The sequence below is a fragment of the Sander vitreus genome, unplaced genomic scaffold (genome assembly GCF_031162955.1).
Source record: "Sander vitreus isolate 19-12246 unplaced genomic scaffold, sanVit1 ctg454_0, whole genome shotgun sequence".
In the NCBI taxonomy this organism is placed as follows: domain Eukaryota; kingdom Metazoa; phylum Chordata; class Actinopteri; order Perciformes; family Percidae; genus Sander; species Sander vitreus.
Window position 1 is genome coordinate 22,501 of NW_027595564.1, and position 17,500 is coordinate 40,000.

Consider the following 17,500-nt stretch of genomic DNA (forward strand, 5'->3'; position numbering starts at 1 on the left):
CACACCTGGTCTTTACCTGCACAGACACACCTGGTCTTTACCTGCACAGACACACCTGGTCTTTACCTGCACAGACACACCTGGTCTTTACCTGCACAGACACACCTGGTCTTTACCTGCACAGACACACCTGGTCTTTACCTGCACAGACACACCTGGTCTTTACCTGCACAGACACACCTGGTCTTTACCTGCACAGTCAAAACTGGTCTTTACCTGCACAGACACACCTGGTCTTTACCTGCACAGACACACCTGGTCTTTACCTGCACAGACACACCTGGTCTTTACCTGCACAGTCACACCTGGTCTTTACCTGCACAGACACACCTGGTCTTTACCTGCACAGACACACCTGGTCTTTACCTGCACAGACACACCTGGTCTTTACCTGCACAGACACACCTGGTCTTTACCTGCACAGACACACCAGGGGTGTTTCTCAATCTCAAGAATGCAAAGAACAGACTTGTGTTCTGGGGAGAACGTTCTGGTTGTTCTTGGAAGAATGAACTCGTAAGTTCACAAGCACAGAAAACACTGTTAAGAGTTCGAGACGATGCCTCCTTCCTGTTAGTGGTGAACCCCCCCCACACAGAGGCTGCCTGCAGGGCTCCGAAATAACAGCTAGAAATACAAACCACAACAATATAACCACTTTGTATTAAGGCGAGACACTACAGGTGAATAGGGACACATTTTTAACTAGCAGATATCACCATGAAACTCTCCGTTGATTACTTACATTAATATGAGAAAAACATCTATTGTAAGTTTTCTGTAATTTAATGTTTAAATATGCAAATTATCATTATCTAATTAAATATGCGCTGATTGGCATATATTTAAAAAAACAAAATCTGCGTATTGGATGAAGCCAGGTTCAAAATTATTTTTTCATTGTGTTCACATATTAGATGGGAAAACAATTACTGAGGGATTTATGGATATCTACTATTGTTATCCTGTAAAGCAGAATATACTGTCAATAGCCTTAAATAATTGATTTTCACCATGTTTTTTAGAATAAAATGTTATATAAATCAGGCTATGAATAATATATTTACTAATCCCTCTGTAAATGTCTTCCTAATATATCTAAGTACAGGACTGGAAAGGTTGGTGGATATAGATGCTACTGAAGTGGAGATTTCAGACTTGGAGTATGAGAGAAAAGTCATTTTGAGAAAACGGGCTTTAAAGATTTATATTGTAAAATTCCACACATTTCTATATGAAAACATTGCTAACAAGCAAAACAACTGGCCAAGTAATTGTTTATAACCATGAACACCATGTAGACCATGAACAATGACAACTGAATAAAACAACAGTGCCAAATAAGACCTTCAACTAACCACAGAGAACCACAAACACAGACACAAACGTATCATCAGAACTGCAACTCTAGTCTTCTATGTCCATCGGGACACACAGTTCACCCTGAGGGTTGAAAGCCTAGCTCTCCATGCCTGCTCCATATGCAGGCCCCTCAGCCCTCTCTTCCTGATGCCTTTTCAGCTTTTTAGCTGTGCTCAGAGTCTTTCTGCAACATTTTGCACTCTCAGACTGGATGGCTTTTGTGATCCACAGCATGTCTGTTTCCCTGATGGTGGTGACGGTAACGACAGTGCTTTCCAGCCAAAGCTTATCCATGATGGCAAGCATGGCAGAGGCCCCCTCATTAAAAGTTGAAATGGCCATACTTGCGGCTGCCTCAACCCTACTCTTACCCACAAATACTGTTTTTGGACAGCGAGCCCATATGACAGAGTTGAGGCACTCATTCACATTTTGAGTGCCACCATGCTGCATGCGCTGCAGCAGGCTGTCACTTGACATGCGGTGGTACACAGGGATCAGCTTCTGGCCCACCTCCCGAGACCACAGGTTTCCTGCATGGAGCCTGTGGCTCTCTGGAGTTTCTCCATTTTCCTCCGCTCTCCTATACCAACACCAGGACAGGTTGCACCTGGTGTGCAAGGGGACGTTGTCACAGGACATGCTGTGGAGGAGACCAGCCCAGATCTCATTCTTCATTTTGTCTAGGGAACCCTGGTTATTTACAATTGCCCCCTGTAATAATTTTGTAATGTTTTACATTTTTTGGCCGTTAATTTTCCCAGACCCTTCCCCCCAAATTGCGTTCAGCACTTAATTTGCGTAGTGCCGTGCCCATACGCTTATGGGCATGGTTGATACATTCTAATTTCTCTACCTCATGCCCAGGGTTGAGAGATACCACCTCCCTGAATGCAGCACTGTCTCCATCTGACAGCATCTGAATGTATTTCAGCTGGTGGCGACTCACGGACCTGGCCCACATCCTCTTCGCTGCCTCCTGCTCCATAGCCTTGCTTGAGCCCCTACAATTTTGTGCACAGTCATGTGTTTCTCTCCAGCTGTCAATTTCCTCATCTGTAATCTTTCCTTCATGCCTGGCAGCTTCTTTAAGGGCAATAGGAGGATACAACCTCAAAGTCGATCACCAGTCCTGTAAAAATATCGATGCACACCCCGATCCCATAGTGTGATGTGAACCCTCTTTTCTGCCAAATGCCATCAAAAGACACACTGATATTTATGACTGCATCTGCATTCTCTCTCAGCAACTCTGCCACATCTGCATCAATCTCCGCATAGGCCTGCCTGACCTGCTCCCTGGTCCTGTGAAGTGACTCCAGACCCCTCTCAATTTCTGCCGCTAAAATGAAATGTGTATTGTATCAATAACTGTTCATTTGTTTTGTTTTTAAAGATACAGTACACAACAATCTGTACTGTAAAAGTAAAACTGACCACTGCAACACAACATAATGAATGAGATGGCACTTTATTCTATTCTTATAAATACATCCTTATTCCATCCATACAAAACAACTATTGTTACAGTAATGTTATAATATGTTACAAGGTGGTAACAGCCACACGTATTGGGCTATTTCTGACATTAGACATTCTACAGACTGCTTTTCTGACACAACCCTGTTTCCACAGCCTACCTGTCACTCTCTTGCCGTGCCTCTGATAAGTTTTAAGGTGAAGGCCAGGGAGCCCCAACACCTTGCTGATTTTTCTGAGAGCTGCATATCCCAATCCTAACTCGTGTGCCAAGAGGACCAATCCCACATTCACATCAAATGCGACATCGTTCCTGGACTCATCTCGAAGTCGCGTAGACATGTACACGCTCCTGCTGTACTTGTCATCTTTACACAGACAGCACTCGAGCAGTAAACTGCTACAGAACCCAGGATTCTGTGGATCTATATTCATTTTTAGCCCTGACATACCACAATAAGGACAAATTAAATCACCAATCAACTCATTCAATCGCGTAACATGAACAAGCAGCCACTGTTAGATTGGTATAGATGTATAGATTGGCTTATATCTAAACCACCCCCCCGGTTTCCCATCGACAGCTTACGCTCAGATGTGCTTCCCGAGGGCATTTCACCGGGTAATCCATCATTCATTTTCCTTTTCCCCCTTGCAAGTGACAACTGCTGTACTCTTTTCGATGATTGACGTGAAGTCATTTTCATTCATTCACTCAAAAGTCCCACGGAAAGTAAAACCAAACCAGGAAACGTCAAAGCATACCACGTGATGATTCTGAACGAATCACGTTGTCAGAAATTGGCATCAGCCAATGAGATTGCGCATTTAGAGTTAAATCCCCCCTTTTACTTTCACAATTGGTTGCTGATAAAAAGGAAATGACCATATTGGGATCTGACAGCATTGTACAGGAGAGAGGGAGCTTTCCAACGGTACGTGTGATGACAGCGATCGCCAGCTGTTGTTGAATGTAGGAGAAATCTACAGACGCAAACAGACAAAGTGTAGTAAAATAAAGACCTAAAGGTGTATTTGTGACTTTTCTTCACCACAAGTCTGAAAGAAGACGTGTTATTGAAGACAAATAGCCCAAAATCTCAAAATTGACCAGTGAAAAAAAACCGATGTTTTTGCCTGCCGTGTCTCGCCTTAAAACAAGAAAACCTCAAAATGTTACAACTATTGCAATAATATTGAGAAATAAAACTTATTGAGCTTTAATTTAATTGTTTATGGTTTAGCTCAAACACCCCTAACTTATTCAAAAGAGTGGAACGCGATCCCTACTATTATTAGTGTATAAGTTTAAGTCAGTTTAAATAAAAAAAAATAAGGAGGCACACAGTGGGACAAAAAGTATTTAGTCAGCCACCAAAAGTTCTCCCACTTAACAAGATGAGAGAGGCCTGTAATCTTCATCATAGCTACACTTCAACTATGAGAGACAAAATGAGGAAAACAATCCAGAAAATCACATTGTAGGATGATTAATGAATTTATTTGCAAATTCCTCGGGAAAATAAGTATTTGGTCACCTGCAAACAAGCAAGATTTCTGGCTCTCACAGACCTGTAACTTCTTCTTTAAGAGGCTCCTCTGTCCTCCACTCATTACCTGTATTAATGGCACCTGTTTGAACTTGTTATCAGTATAAAAGACACCTGTCCACAACCTCAAACAGTCACACTCCAAACTCCACTATGGCCAAGACCAAAGAGCTGTCAAAGGACACCAGAAACAACATTGTAGACCTGCAGCAGGCTGGGAAGACTGAATCTGCAACAGGTAAGCAGGTTGGTGTGAAGAAATCAACTGTGGGAGAAATTATAAGAAAATGGAAGACATACAAGACCACTAATAATCTCCCTCGATCTGGGGCTCCACGCAAGATCTCACCCCGTGGGGTCAAAATGATCACAAGAACGGTGAGCAAAAAATCCCAGAACCACACGGGGGGGACCTAGTGAATGACCTGCAGAGAGCTGGGACCAAAGTAACAAAGGCTACCATCAGTAACACACTACGCCGCCAGGGACTCAAATCCTGCAGTGACAGACGTGTCCACCTGCTTAAGCCAGTACATGTCCAGGCCCGTCTGGAGTTTGCTAGAGAGCATTTGGATGATCCAGAAGAGGATTGGGAGAACGTCATATGGTCAGATGAAACCAAAATAGAACTTTTTGGTAAAAACTCAACTTGTTGTGTTTGGAGGGGAAAGAATGCTGAGTTGCATCCGAAGAACACCATACCTACTGTGAAGCATGGGGGGTGGAAACATCATGCTTTGGGGCTGTTTTTCTGCAAAGGGACCAGGGACGACTGATCCGTGTAAAGGAAAGAATGAATGGGGCCATGTATCGTGAGATTTTGAGTCTCACCTCCTTCCATCAGCAAGGGCATTGAAGATGAAACGTGGCTGGGTCTTTCAGCATGACACTGATCCCAAACACACCGCCCGGGCAACGAAGGAGTGGCTTCGTAAGAAGCATTTCAAGGTCCTGGAGTGGCCTAGCCAGTCTCCAGATCTCAACCCCATAGAAAATCTTTGGAGGGAGTTGAAAGTCCGTGTTGCCCAGCGACAGCCCCAAAACATCACTGCTCTAGAGGAGATCTGCATGGAGGAATGGGCCAAAATACCAGCAACAGTGTGTGAAAACCTTGTGAAGACTTACAGGAAACGTTTGACCTCTGTCATTGCCAACAAAGGGTATATAACAAAGTATTGAGATGAACTTTTGTTATTGACCAAATACTTATTTTCCACCATAATTTGCAAATAAATTCATTAAAAAATCCTACAATGTGATTTTTCTGGATTATTTTTCTCAGTTTTGTCTCTCATAGTTGAAGTGTAGCTATGATGAAGATTACAGGCCTCTCTCATCTTGTTAAGTGGGAGAACTTTTGGTGGCTGACTAAATACTGTTTTGCCCCCCTGTATGCACTGGTGTGTCCTAGGTGTTCGTGATCGTGATCATTTCTATATTATTGTCGTGCTCTGTCTGCCCAGGGAGATGGGAATTAGCAATTCAAATCATAAAGGTTGGTGTCTCCCCTCTAGTCTACATAACATGTCAGCATGTTACCACTTTATGTACAACTGTTCATTTATCATACCGACTGAAACTAAGAAATCAGAAAACAAATACACCAAAAAATATGAACGAAATACTAAATCTAATGGCTATGGCATAATTTAAACTGTCTCCCGAAAAGAAACGGGTATATCTCTCCCCCCGCCTCTGCCTGCTACACTGTGTGTGTCTGTGTGTGTATGTGTGTGTCTGTGTGTGTGTCTGAGTGTGTTTGTGTGTGTGTGTGTGTGTGTGTCTATGTGTGTGTGTCTGTATGTGTGTGTGTCTGTGTGTGTGTCTGTGTGTGTGTGTCTGTGTGTGTGTCTGTATGTGTGTGTCTGTATGTGTGTGTGTCTGTGTGTGTGTCTGTGTGTCTATGTGTGTGTGTGTGTGTGTGTGTGTGTGTGTGTGTGTCTCTTACAGCTGATCTGCACTGACAGCAGGTACTCTTGTTGCAGCTGGGACAGTCCATTCTCAACCGGTCCGCTTCATGAAGCATGCCGAACGAACACTGAAACACACACGCACACACACACACAGACACACACACACACACACACACACACACACACACACAAGTTGAAATAAAACCTGACCATATTTGGGTAGTAACCGGCTGCCTGACTAGACAGTACGGCTGAGCGATTATTCCAGTTTTTCATCGTGACTTTGATTTTGCGTTCTTTTTTATTATTATAAACAGAACTATATGTACAGTATATACGTGTATATATATATATATATATATGTACAGTATATACGTGTGTGTATATATATATATATATATATATATATATGAAAATAATTTGTGACCCGGAGGGTTTCTTACGTGAGCACACCAGCGGAAGTTTGGCATCTCCTGCAGCGCTCGGTCTCGGAGTTTCCTCTGGAACAGTTCATGGATCTCAGGAGACAGGAAGTGACGGATCTACACACACAGACACACACACAGACACACACACACACACACACATACATATAGTTATTATTATCATTATTATTATTATTATTATTATTATTATTATAATAATAATAATAATAATAATAATAATAATTTGTGTACCTGAGCAGGTGAGCGTACCTGAGTGTCCAGCAGGTTGAAGTACTCCATCCCTGTGTGACCTTTGACCTCCGGCCGGCCACACTGAGGACAGACCAGCTGATCAATGCTGCGCTCTTTAATGGCCGCAGAGAAGAAGGTCTTAAAACACGTCTGACACAGGAAACAGGAGCAGTGAGTCATGGTGATGATCTGCAGGGAATACAGCCAGAGAAGAAGAAACACATGGTGATGACAGACAGGCAGACAGATAGAGAGAGAGACAGGCAGACAGACAGACAGACAGACAGACAGACCGACCTTGCTGAAGGACACCTGGTCCTGGCAGAGCGGGCAGCAGTGAGACAGGAACCTGAGGGCTGCTGGGAAATCTCTGTTGAGTCTGACGGCCTCCATGACATCATCGGGGCTGAAGTCCCGCCCCTCCAGGGTGACCAGAGACAGAAAGATGGCCGCCTTGTCAGGAGGAAGACCCGCCGCCATCTGAGGGAGGAAGAGGACCAAGACAGAGAAACTGAAAACACCGTACCTCACCGTACCGTACATCACCGTACCTCACCGTACCGTACCACACCGTACCTCACCGTACCGTACATCACCGTACCTCACCGTACCGTACTTCACCGTACCTCACCGTACCGTACCACACCGTACCTCACCGTACCGTACTTCACCGTACCTCACCGTACCGTACTTCACCGTACCTCACCGTACCGTACCACACCGTACCTCACCGTACCGTACCTCACCGTACCGTACTTCACCGTACCTCACCATACCGCATCACTGTACCTCACCGTACCGTACCTCACCGTACTTCACCGTACCTCACCGTACCGTACCTCACCGTACCGTACCACACCGTCACACGTACCACACCGTACCACAGCCGTACCTCACCGTACCTCAAAGTAACTCACCATACCGTACCTCATCGTACCACAGCGTACCTCACAGTACCGCACTCACTGTACCACACCGTACCTCAAAGTAACTCACCGTACCTCACCGTATCACACCGTACCTCACGGTACCGCACGCCACTGTACCTCACCGCACCGCACTCACCGCACCTCACCGCACTCGTATGTCACCGTACCGTACCTCACCGTACCTTACCGTACCTCACGGTACCACACGGTACCACACCGCACCTCACCGTACCTCACTGTACCCCACCGTACCTTACCGTACCACACCATACCTCACCGTACCGTACCACACCGCACTGTACCACACCGTACCGCACCACACCGTACCTCACCGTACCACACCGTACCTCACCTTACCACACCGTACCTCACCGTACCTTACCGTACCTCACCGTACCACACCGTACCTTACCGTACCACACCTCACCGTACCACACCGTACTGTACCACACCGTACCGTACCTCACCATACCATACCACACCGTACTTCACCGTACCTCACCGTACCGTACATCACCGTACCTCACCGTACCGTACATCACCGTACCTCACCGTACCGTACCACACCGTACCTCACCGTACCGTACATCACTGTACCTCAAAGTAACTCACCATACCGTATCTCACCGTACCATACCTCATCGTACCACAGCGTACCTCACCGTACCGTACCTCACTGTACCACACCGTACCTCAAAGTAACTCACCGTACCTCACCGTATCACACCGTACCACACCGTACCTCACGGTACCGTACCTCACTGTACCTCACCGTACCGTACCTCACCGTACCGTATGTCACCGTACCGTACCTCACCGTACCTCACCGTACCTTACCGTACCTCACGTTACCACACGGTACCTCACCGTACCGTACCTCACCGTACTGTACCACATCGTACCACACCGTACCGTACCACACCGTACCTCACTGTACCGTACCTCACCGTACCTTACCGTACCTTACCGTACCACACCGTACCTCACCGTACCACACCGTACTGTACCACACTGTACCACACCGTACCGTACCTCACCGTACCTCACCATACCGTACCACACCATACCTCACCTTACCACACCGTACCTCACCGTACCACACCGTACCTCACCGTACTGTACCACACTGTACCACACCGTACCGTACCTCACCATACCGTACCACACCGTACCTTACCGTACCACACCGTACCTCACCGTACCACACCGTACCTCACCGTACTGTACCACACTGTACCACACCGTACCGTACCTCACCACACCGTACCACACCGTACCACACCGTACCTCACCGTACCTCACTGATAAAAAGGATTGGTGGTGTCGTTGCCATGGTGTTGTAGAGGAGACAACAGCAAACATTAACCTGAACGGCAGTGATTGCTGGCGGGGGGACAGACGCACCTGGTGGAGAATAAGGGTTAGAGACCCCCGACAGGTGACGTAGTGAAACCTCCTCACCTTCATGAGGTCCGCTCTAGCTGCTGTCATCTGTCTGTCTGAGGCTGCTCCTGATTGGACGGTCATCTGTCTGTCTGAGGCTGCTCCTGATTGGACTGTGTGTACAGGTGAGCCTGCTCTCAGCGTCAGAGCTCCCATCCTGCTGCTGAGAGGATCTGAACTTTCTACAACCAAACAAAGACAAAACTCAACTTTCTGTACCATGTGACCTGTGTACCATGTGACCTGTGTACCATGTGACCTGTATGTCATGTAACCTGTGTACCATGTGACCTGTGTACCATGTGACCTGTGTGTCATGTGACCTGTGTGTCATGTGACCTGTGCACCATGTGACCTGTGTACGATGTGACCTGTATGTCATGTGACCTGTGTGTCATGTGACCTGTGTACCATGTGACCTGTGTACGATGTGACCTGTATGTCATGTGACCTGTGTACCATGTGACCTGTGTACGATGTGACCTGTATGTCATGTGACCTGTGTGTCATGTGACCTGTGTACCATGTGACCTGTGTACGATGTGACCTGTATGTCATGTGACCTGTGTGTCATGTGACCTGTGTACCATGTGACCTGTGTACCATGTGACCTGTGTACACAAGAACATAGGTACATCGCCAGTATGTACATATATAAATAGTCAATACCAGAGGTGCATATATAGAGAAAAATATATGTAGAAAATAAATAAAGTAGAAAAGTGCAGTACATATTAAGTCAAATGTATCCCCGGTACGTGAGACACACTTTCAGTCTTAATGCCTCCTTATGTTTAATATCTCTGATATTGGTGCAGTTCATGAAGGAAGGGTTCAAAGCTCGGTTTGGAGTCCATTTCTTCTTGTGAATGTGGAATTAATGTGGAAACTAAATAAACAACATCTTTGTCCATCTCACTGCCTTCAAAACAAATACAAATATCTTCATCCTTAAGCTGAACTGATTGGCCAGTGATCAGTCTTAGAAGATGAACATCTACCCAAAATATTGTAGTATTCATACAGTGAAAGAACAGAAAGTACAAGAATACTCAACATCAAGTTCAAATCTCCTTAATGTCCTTTTTACTGGATATATTTCATGTAAGATGTTAAGATGAACATCTTTTACTTTGTTATTAAGACAGGATTAGTCTCCCATTAACCAGATATTTGCCAGTTGATGTCTCCGTAGATTGAAGCCTTAAATAATCTCCCTGAGGGCAGAGGTACTACCTCTTGGATACAGCTCCTGATGTGTTTACATCACCATGTATTCTTGGTAATGTCACCCCCCCCCCAAGGAATATCCCCCTACTAAACAGATTGGACTGTGACAGTACTGATCCTCTGAGAAGTAGCAGCACCCTCCTCAGCACAGCATCAACACCTGCTGTATATTCTCCTGGTGGGACTGCTGACAGGAGTTTGGAGAGGATTCATTCTACTTCAGTAACTGCCCGGCAGCATTAAAGGTCCAACGTGTGGGAGTTTCTCCATCTAGTGCTGAGATCATATATATCAACTCTCTCTCACCACACAGTTCAGAGGAGGTATTACAGCTACGGGGAATTCATTACGGAGTAATACCATTAGCAACCCAATTCCCATAATACAGACATTTATTTTTATATTTAATATCCTTGTTATTCCAAATGTGGTAACTGGTTGGCGTAAAATGATGCTTGTAAATTAACTTCCAGGCCAGCAGAGCTTGTTTATGAACATGTGATAACTTCACAGGTAATCTATCAATCCACTCCAACTAACCCAAACACATATTTAGGGAAAGTATTCCAAATACAGTCCTTTTCTTCAATCAGGTTAGTTAACCATTTGACTTTGAAAGTATTATTGAGTATTTCCTGAGGTAATACCTGTAGACCACCATGTCTTCTAATGATCAACAGTCTTCTCTTACGTAATGACTCTGTTCCTCCAAATGAAGTTGAATAAGATCTGATCCATTTTTTGGGATATTTCAGAAGGGATGCTTAATGCTGCTGCTACATAGACAGACGTTGATATTCCTTCAGCTCCAGATAACAACTCTCTACCATTCAATGAAAGATCCTCATCAACCACTTATTCACTGCTTTCAGAACTGGTCTCCTTATAGGACTGAAATGTAGGTTACTGCGACGTTTCCATTCTGATCAATGACAACAGCCAGGTATGTCATTATATTCTTCACAGGACTCCTCTACTTCAGTTAGTTCACATTCCTTAAGTGGTAGTAAAACAGACTTACTTTCTTAAACCTGACACATCAGACAATTCCTTAATACAGCTAATTGCTTTCATCACTTCATGTCTATTGGCTAGAAAAATGGTTGCATCACCTGCTAGTTGGGATCATTTACATTCTCTGCCTAAGGCAACTATACCTAGGAAATGACCTTTTTTAAGATGTATAGCCATAATTTGTGTAACAAGGAGGAATAAGACGGGGCTAAGTGGACCCCCTTGTCTTACGCCACGACCAATATCTAATCTAGGAGTCGTACTGTCAGCTGACTTCGTTGAACTGCTGCAGCCCTTATATATAGCGTTGAATTGAACCCCTTACTGAACCCTTATATATACTGAACCCTTATATATAGCGTTGAACTGAACCCTTATATATATATATATATATATATATATATATATATATATATATATATATATATATATATATATATATATATATATATATATATAGCATTTCCACAGCTTTCAGAACTTGGTTCCCAAATCCAAGACACTTCATAACTTTAAACATAAATCGGTGACTTATGGTATCAAATGCCTTATAAAAATCCACAAATAAAATAAAGTTGTTGTCCGATATATATTCATCATAGTCAATCATATCCAATACTAATCGTATGTTATTACAAATATTTCTCCCTGGCATGAATCCCGACTGCTCTTCATCAATAATATCATCCAATCCTGATTTCAAGCTTTTAGCAAAGACCAAGGCGAATATCTTATTATTTAACAGACTAATTGGTCTCCAACTCTCAATACTCACTTTATCTTTTTTTGGTTTAGGAATCCATTTAATACGAGCTTGTCGAAGAGTTGGAGGTAGTTCTCCTTTTCCTATGGCTTCTTCAAACATAGTCGCTAAAAAAGGTGCTGATGAGTTCTTTTCTTTGAGACAGTCAATGCATTTTTGTACTTCTGTTAAACTAATCATCAACGCATTTAATGTTCCTTCCCATATCTTCCAGAAACATATCCAGATCTCTTTCATTTTCACAATCAGCAGCATATAACTTTTGATAGAAATCAGCCACATACTGTGAAATACCTTTTACATCTTCGCATATTAGATTATTAATGTGAAGTTTACACAGGGAAGACAACTCACAGTTTCTCTTTTCCAAACTGATAAAGTATGTAGTGCCTGTTTCACCTTGTTCAATCCACCAGGCCTTCACTTCAAGCTGTAGAGATGATAGCTCAATCATTTCTTCTCTGGATAAACTTATTTTCTCTGATAATGTCATCGCTTTTGTAATTATTTGGGACTCTCTTTCTTTCTTTGCTTTAGCAATCCGTTTCCCAAAAGATAAGGCCAAAATTCCTAATTTCATATTTCATTAATTCCCAACGACTCCAAAAATATTGAGTTAGGCCCTGTTTACACGATGACGCTCGCGGGTGAAAACGAAAAAATATTTTATCGGATGTGCCTTTCGTTTATACGGCGACGGTGTTTTTGGGGCTTAAAAACGCAAAAACGTGAAACCACCCTCCAGAGGGGAAATCTTAAAAACGCTCCACGGGTTCCCGTCTAATGGGTCAAAACTCAAAAGTGTGAAGACAGCGGTGTGGAGAGAGACGAGGAAAAGGCGTTTAGGTAGTCTGTTGTTACGGAGTAGGCTACAGAAATCATAGGCTCCTGTTATCTAAAAGATGTTCAATGTGATGGCTCAATATTTAAATGATTTCCACAATGTGGATAAGGTTGTTATAGCTTGATGACCATATGTAGGATATTCATGTCAGCCAGAGTAGGATACAACATTATGGATGAAGAGAAAGAGAGAGAGCGAGTGCCAGTGGCCAGCGGGTGGAGGAGGGTCTGCTTCAGCCTCCTCTGCCCGCTGCCTCTCATTCTCAAGCAGCAGCTGAAGGGCTGGAGACTCAGGATATTGGTAGTGCTCCCGTGGGGGCTGTGCTGGGGCTTATCACGGTCGACTGTGCTGGTCATCATCAGACAAACGTGCAACTCCACCTCCTCGTCTGTCCAGACAAGCTTTTATTGTTGGCTTCGACATGTTTCGGTTTGGAGGAGAGAAGTAGAAGGAAGGTTCTACGTAGGCGGCCTTGCTGGTGTTGTGTAGCAGCGCCACCTAGCTGCCTGCCGTGCAAACTACATCGAATTTCACACACTTTTGCGTCACCATATGCACGCAGATCTCCCCCCCAAAACACTCGTCTAGACGTGGAATAAAAAGTGAGAACGTAACACCACTTTTGCGTTTTGTCTTCAGATCGTTTCCGTCTAAACACAGCCTCAGTTTGCTTGACTCCAGTATCTGTCAATTATTGTTTGGGTTTCTTTTTTAAATTCTTTATTTTGTAAAAGTAATTCATTTCATTTCCAGTAATCTTTGTTAGGGTTGTGTCTAACCATCCCAAAATTGACATTAATTGTTACAGCCTTCTGATCTGTAAAAACTGTGGTTCTATCATCACTGAGTCAACCTTATTCTCCATGTCTGAGGAGACCAGCCAGACGTCTGTGCAGGATTGTTGAGATCTATCCTTATTATTCATAGTGTATATGTTTTGGTTTGGGTGTTTGTGTCTCCAGATGTCAATCAGGTCCAATCGACTACATATATTTCCTAATTCATTTGTTGCTCTGCCTTTGGGAGGCCATCTATCCATCCTTTCATCCATTACTGGATTCAAATCTCCACCCCATAAGACTTTAGCTGAAGGAAATACCATTAAGAGGTGATTCCTTTTACATTCTACTGTATTGTTTGGTCTATTATTGGATGCATAGATATTAACCAAAACAAACAGAAATTGGTCTTGTCTACAAGAAGAATGATCCATCTACCATCTGTATCTATTAGGTGCTTAATGACATGACCCTTAAACTTTCCCTGCAATATAGCGACCTGTGTGTCAGGTGACCTGTGTGTCATGTGACCTGTGTACCATGTGACCTGTGTGTCTGACCTGAGGAGGAGGAGGAGGAGGAGAGGAAGGGGTTGTTGGAGGAAAATGAAGATGAAGAACTGAAGTCGATCCCCAGCAGCTCCTCAGTGTACGACCGCCTCGTCTCGCTGCTCTGCTCCCATTGGCCGGCTGCAACAGAGGGGGAGGGGCTTCAGCAGGACACTTGGAGACACAACAGCTACCATACATAGCATAGCGAGAATGCTAAACTTAACGTTTATCTCTCTAAGGTAGAACAGGAAGTTTACCTTTCTGTCCAGACACCGGCACACCGCCAGGGGGCGTGGCCTGTGCAGGGTGTGTGGCGTTGGCCGGTGACCTGGCATAAAGGGGCGGGTCCTTCTGGAAGACCAGCCTCATCTCTGACACCAGCAGCAACAGGTTGGAGACGCCCTGACAGGAAGTTCAATACAACTTTATTATATTTATTTACCAGCGCGACTTGAAGAACAGATTGGGCCGTTTTTTAATTGCAATAAACGGATAAAAAGTAAGCCCAAATAACAACATCATGATGGTGATTCGTAAAAAGTCTGAACTGATGATTTATCAGGTCTGTCTGCAAGACGACAAGCAAACAACTTTTAAAATGCTTGTTTTCTGGATGGAGTCTGGTTCCATCAGGACTCTGCTCCATCAACACACAGCAGAGACATCAGTTACTTCTCCCAGAGAACACCCCTTTCTTAACACTGATTGGCTACTGCTCCTTTCTAAGCACTGATTGGCTGCTGGTCCTTTCCACATCTACACACAAATGTCTCGCTTGAGTTCAAATATTTGATTTCAAGAGAATATGTGGTGTGATACGTCCTCGCTTCATTCACGTTGCGTGCCGCGACTTTGCGTCTATTGGCGTGTGTCTATTGCCACGTGTCTATTGGCGTGCGTCTATTGGCGTGTGTCTATTGGCGTGCGTCTATTGCCACGTGTCTATTGGTGTGCGTCTATTGGCGCGCGTCTTTGCATTGACTTTGTTTGGAATCATGCTGCCGAATTTGCGTCAGCATGGCGTGGCGTGAGCACGGCGTGGCGTGAGCACGGCGTGGCGTGAGCACTCTTTAATCACACGTTTTAGTTTGCTTGGATGTCTGCAGGTGTGACCAACTGATCAGCTGACTCAGACCAGAGCAAACGAGCGCCAGGTGTGGCCAAGTGTGGAATCGTGCTCACGTGCGTCCAAGTGCTGAGCGCGTCCAGACTGATGTTCCCAGAGGCGTCCACGCAGCGGCAGGACGGGTTGATCACCATGGAGACGGATGGACACACGAAGCAGCGAGGACGGGACGCTGGGTGGGTCTCATGCAGCCAGATGCACACTGGGATATTATACTCACTTCCTGTTAACACAGAACCAGAGCAGGATATGAGGTTGACACACACACACACACACACACACACACACATATATATGCATATATAACCACAGAAGAAGAGTCTCACCGTCGTAGGAAACAGGAAGTGTCCCGGCCAGGTAAACCAGCTTCTTCTTCTCTTTGTTCGGAAAACCTGTCGGAGCATATTTTAGAAATGAATCATAATCATCTGACTCACTGACATACATACATACATACATACCTACCTACATACATACATACATACATGCCTGCCTCTCCGGGAACCATCACCTTATCGTGGTGGAGAGGTTTGTGTGTCCCTATGAACCTGAGGGCTGTGTTGTCTGGAGCTTTGTGCTCCTGGTAGGGTCTCCCAAGGCAAAGTGGTCTCAGGTGAAGGGCCAGACAAAGAATGGTTCAAAAACCCTATGAGTGACCGAGGTAGAGATGGAGTGACCCTGCCCGACGGAAGCCCGGGGCCCCCGTCTGGAGCCAGGCCCAGATGGAGGGCTCGTCAGCGAGCATCTGGTGGCCGGGTTTGCCACGGAGCCCGGCCAGGCACAGCCCAAAAAAGCTACGTGGGCCCATGGGCCCACCACCTGTGGGAGGAACCGCTGGGGTCGGGTGCGCTGCCACATGGGTGGCAGTGAAGGTCAGGGGCCTCGATGGACCAGACCCGGGCAGCAGAGGCTGGCTCTGGGGACGTGGAATGTCAACTCTCTGTGGGGGAAGGAGCCGGAACTTGTGCGGGAGGTGGAGCGCTACCGGTTAGATCTGGTGGGGCTTACTTCTACGCACAGTCTTGGTTCTGGAACCATACTCCTGGATAGGGGTTGGACTCTTTTCTTCTTGAGTTGCCCAGGGTGTGAGGCGCCGGGCGGGTGTGGGGATACTCACAAGCCCCCGGCTGAGCGCCGCTACGTTGGAGTTTAACCCGGTGGACGAGAGGGTTGCCTCCCTACGCCTGCGGGTTGTGGGGGGGGGAAAACTCTGACTGTTGTTTGTGCATATACACCAAACAAGAGTTTGGTGCAAACGAAGTATTCGGCCTTCTTGGAGACCTTGAATGGAGTCCAAGTGGGGGACTCCATAGTTCTGCTGGGGGACTTCAACGCGCACGTGGGCAATGATGGAGACACATGGAGAGGCGTGATTGGGAGGAACGGCCTCCCTGATCTAAACCAGAGTGGTTGTTTGTTGTTGACTTCTGTGCTAGTCATGGATTGTCTATAAACGAACACCATGTTCGAACATAGGGATGCTCATAAGTGTACTTGGTACCAGAGCACCCTAGGCCAAAGGTCAATGATCGATTTTATAATCGTTTCATCTGATCTGAAGCCATATGTTTTGGACACTCAGGTGAAGAGAGGGGCGGAGCTGTCAACCTATCACCATCTGGTGGTGAGTTGGGTCAGGGGGTGGGGGAAGACTCTGGACAGACCTGGTAAGCCCAAACGGGTAGTGCGGGTAAATTGGGAACGTAGGGGCATTGAACCCAAGTGGACAATGTTCAAAGCTGTGGCGAGGAGCTGTGGTCTTAGGGTCTTAGGTGCCTCAAGGGGTGGTAACCCACGAACACCGTGGTGGACACCGGTGGTCAGGGAAGCCGTCCGACTG

General features: G+C 45.4%; 1 protein-coding gene across 1 annotated transcript in view; it reads right to left on the reverse strand.

Moving 5' to 3' along the window:
- LOC144514114 (E3 ubiquitin-protein ligase RNF31) overlaps positions 1-17,500 on the reverse strand; it is a 26,361-nt gene that overhangs the window by 5,919 nt on the left and 2,942 nt on the right. The window contains exons 3-11 of the mRNA XM_078245307.1: positions 15,987-16,052; positions 15,717-15,883; positions 14,792-14,936; positions 14,544-14,672; positions 9,372-9,535; positions 7,279-7,461; positions 7,000-7,170; positions 6,748-6,846; positions 6,340-6,429 (exon numbers count right to left, since the gene is read on the reverse strand). Coding sequence (XP_078101433.1) covers positions 6,340-6,429; positions 6,748-6,846; positions 7,000-7,170; positions 7,279-7,461; positions 9,372-9,535; positions 14,544-14,672; positions 14,792-14,936; positions 15,717-15,883; positions 15,987-16,052 — 1,214 coding nt within the window. The remainder of the gene's footprint in view (positions 1-6,339; positions 6,430-6,747; positions 6,847-6,999; positions 7,171-7,278; positions 7,462-9,371; positions 9,536-14,543; positions 14,673-14,791; positions 14,937-15,716; positions 15,884-15,986; positions 16,053-17,500) is intronic.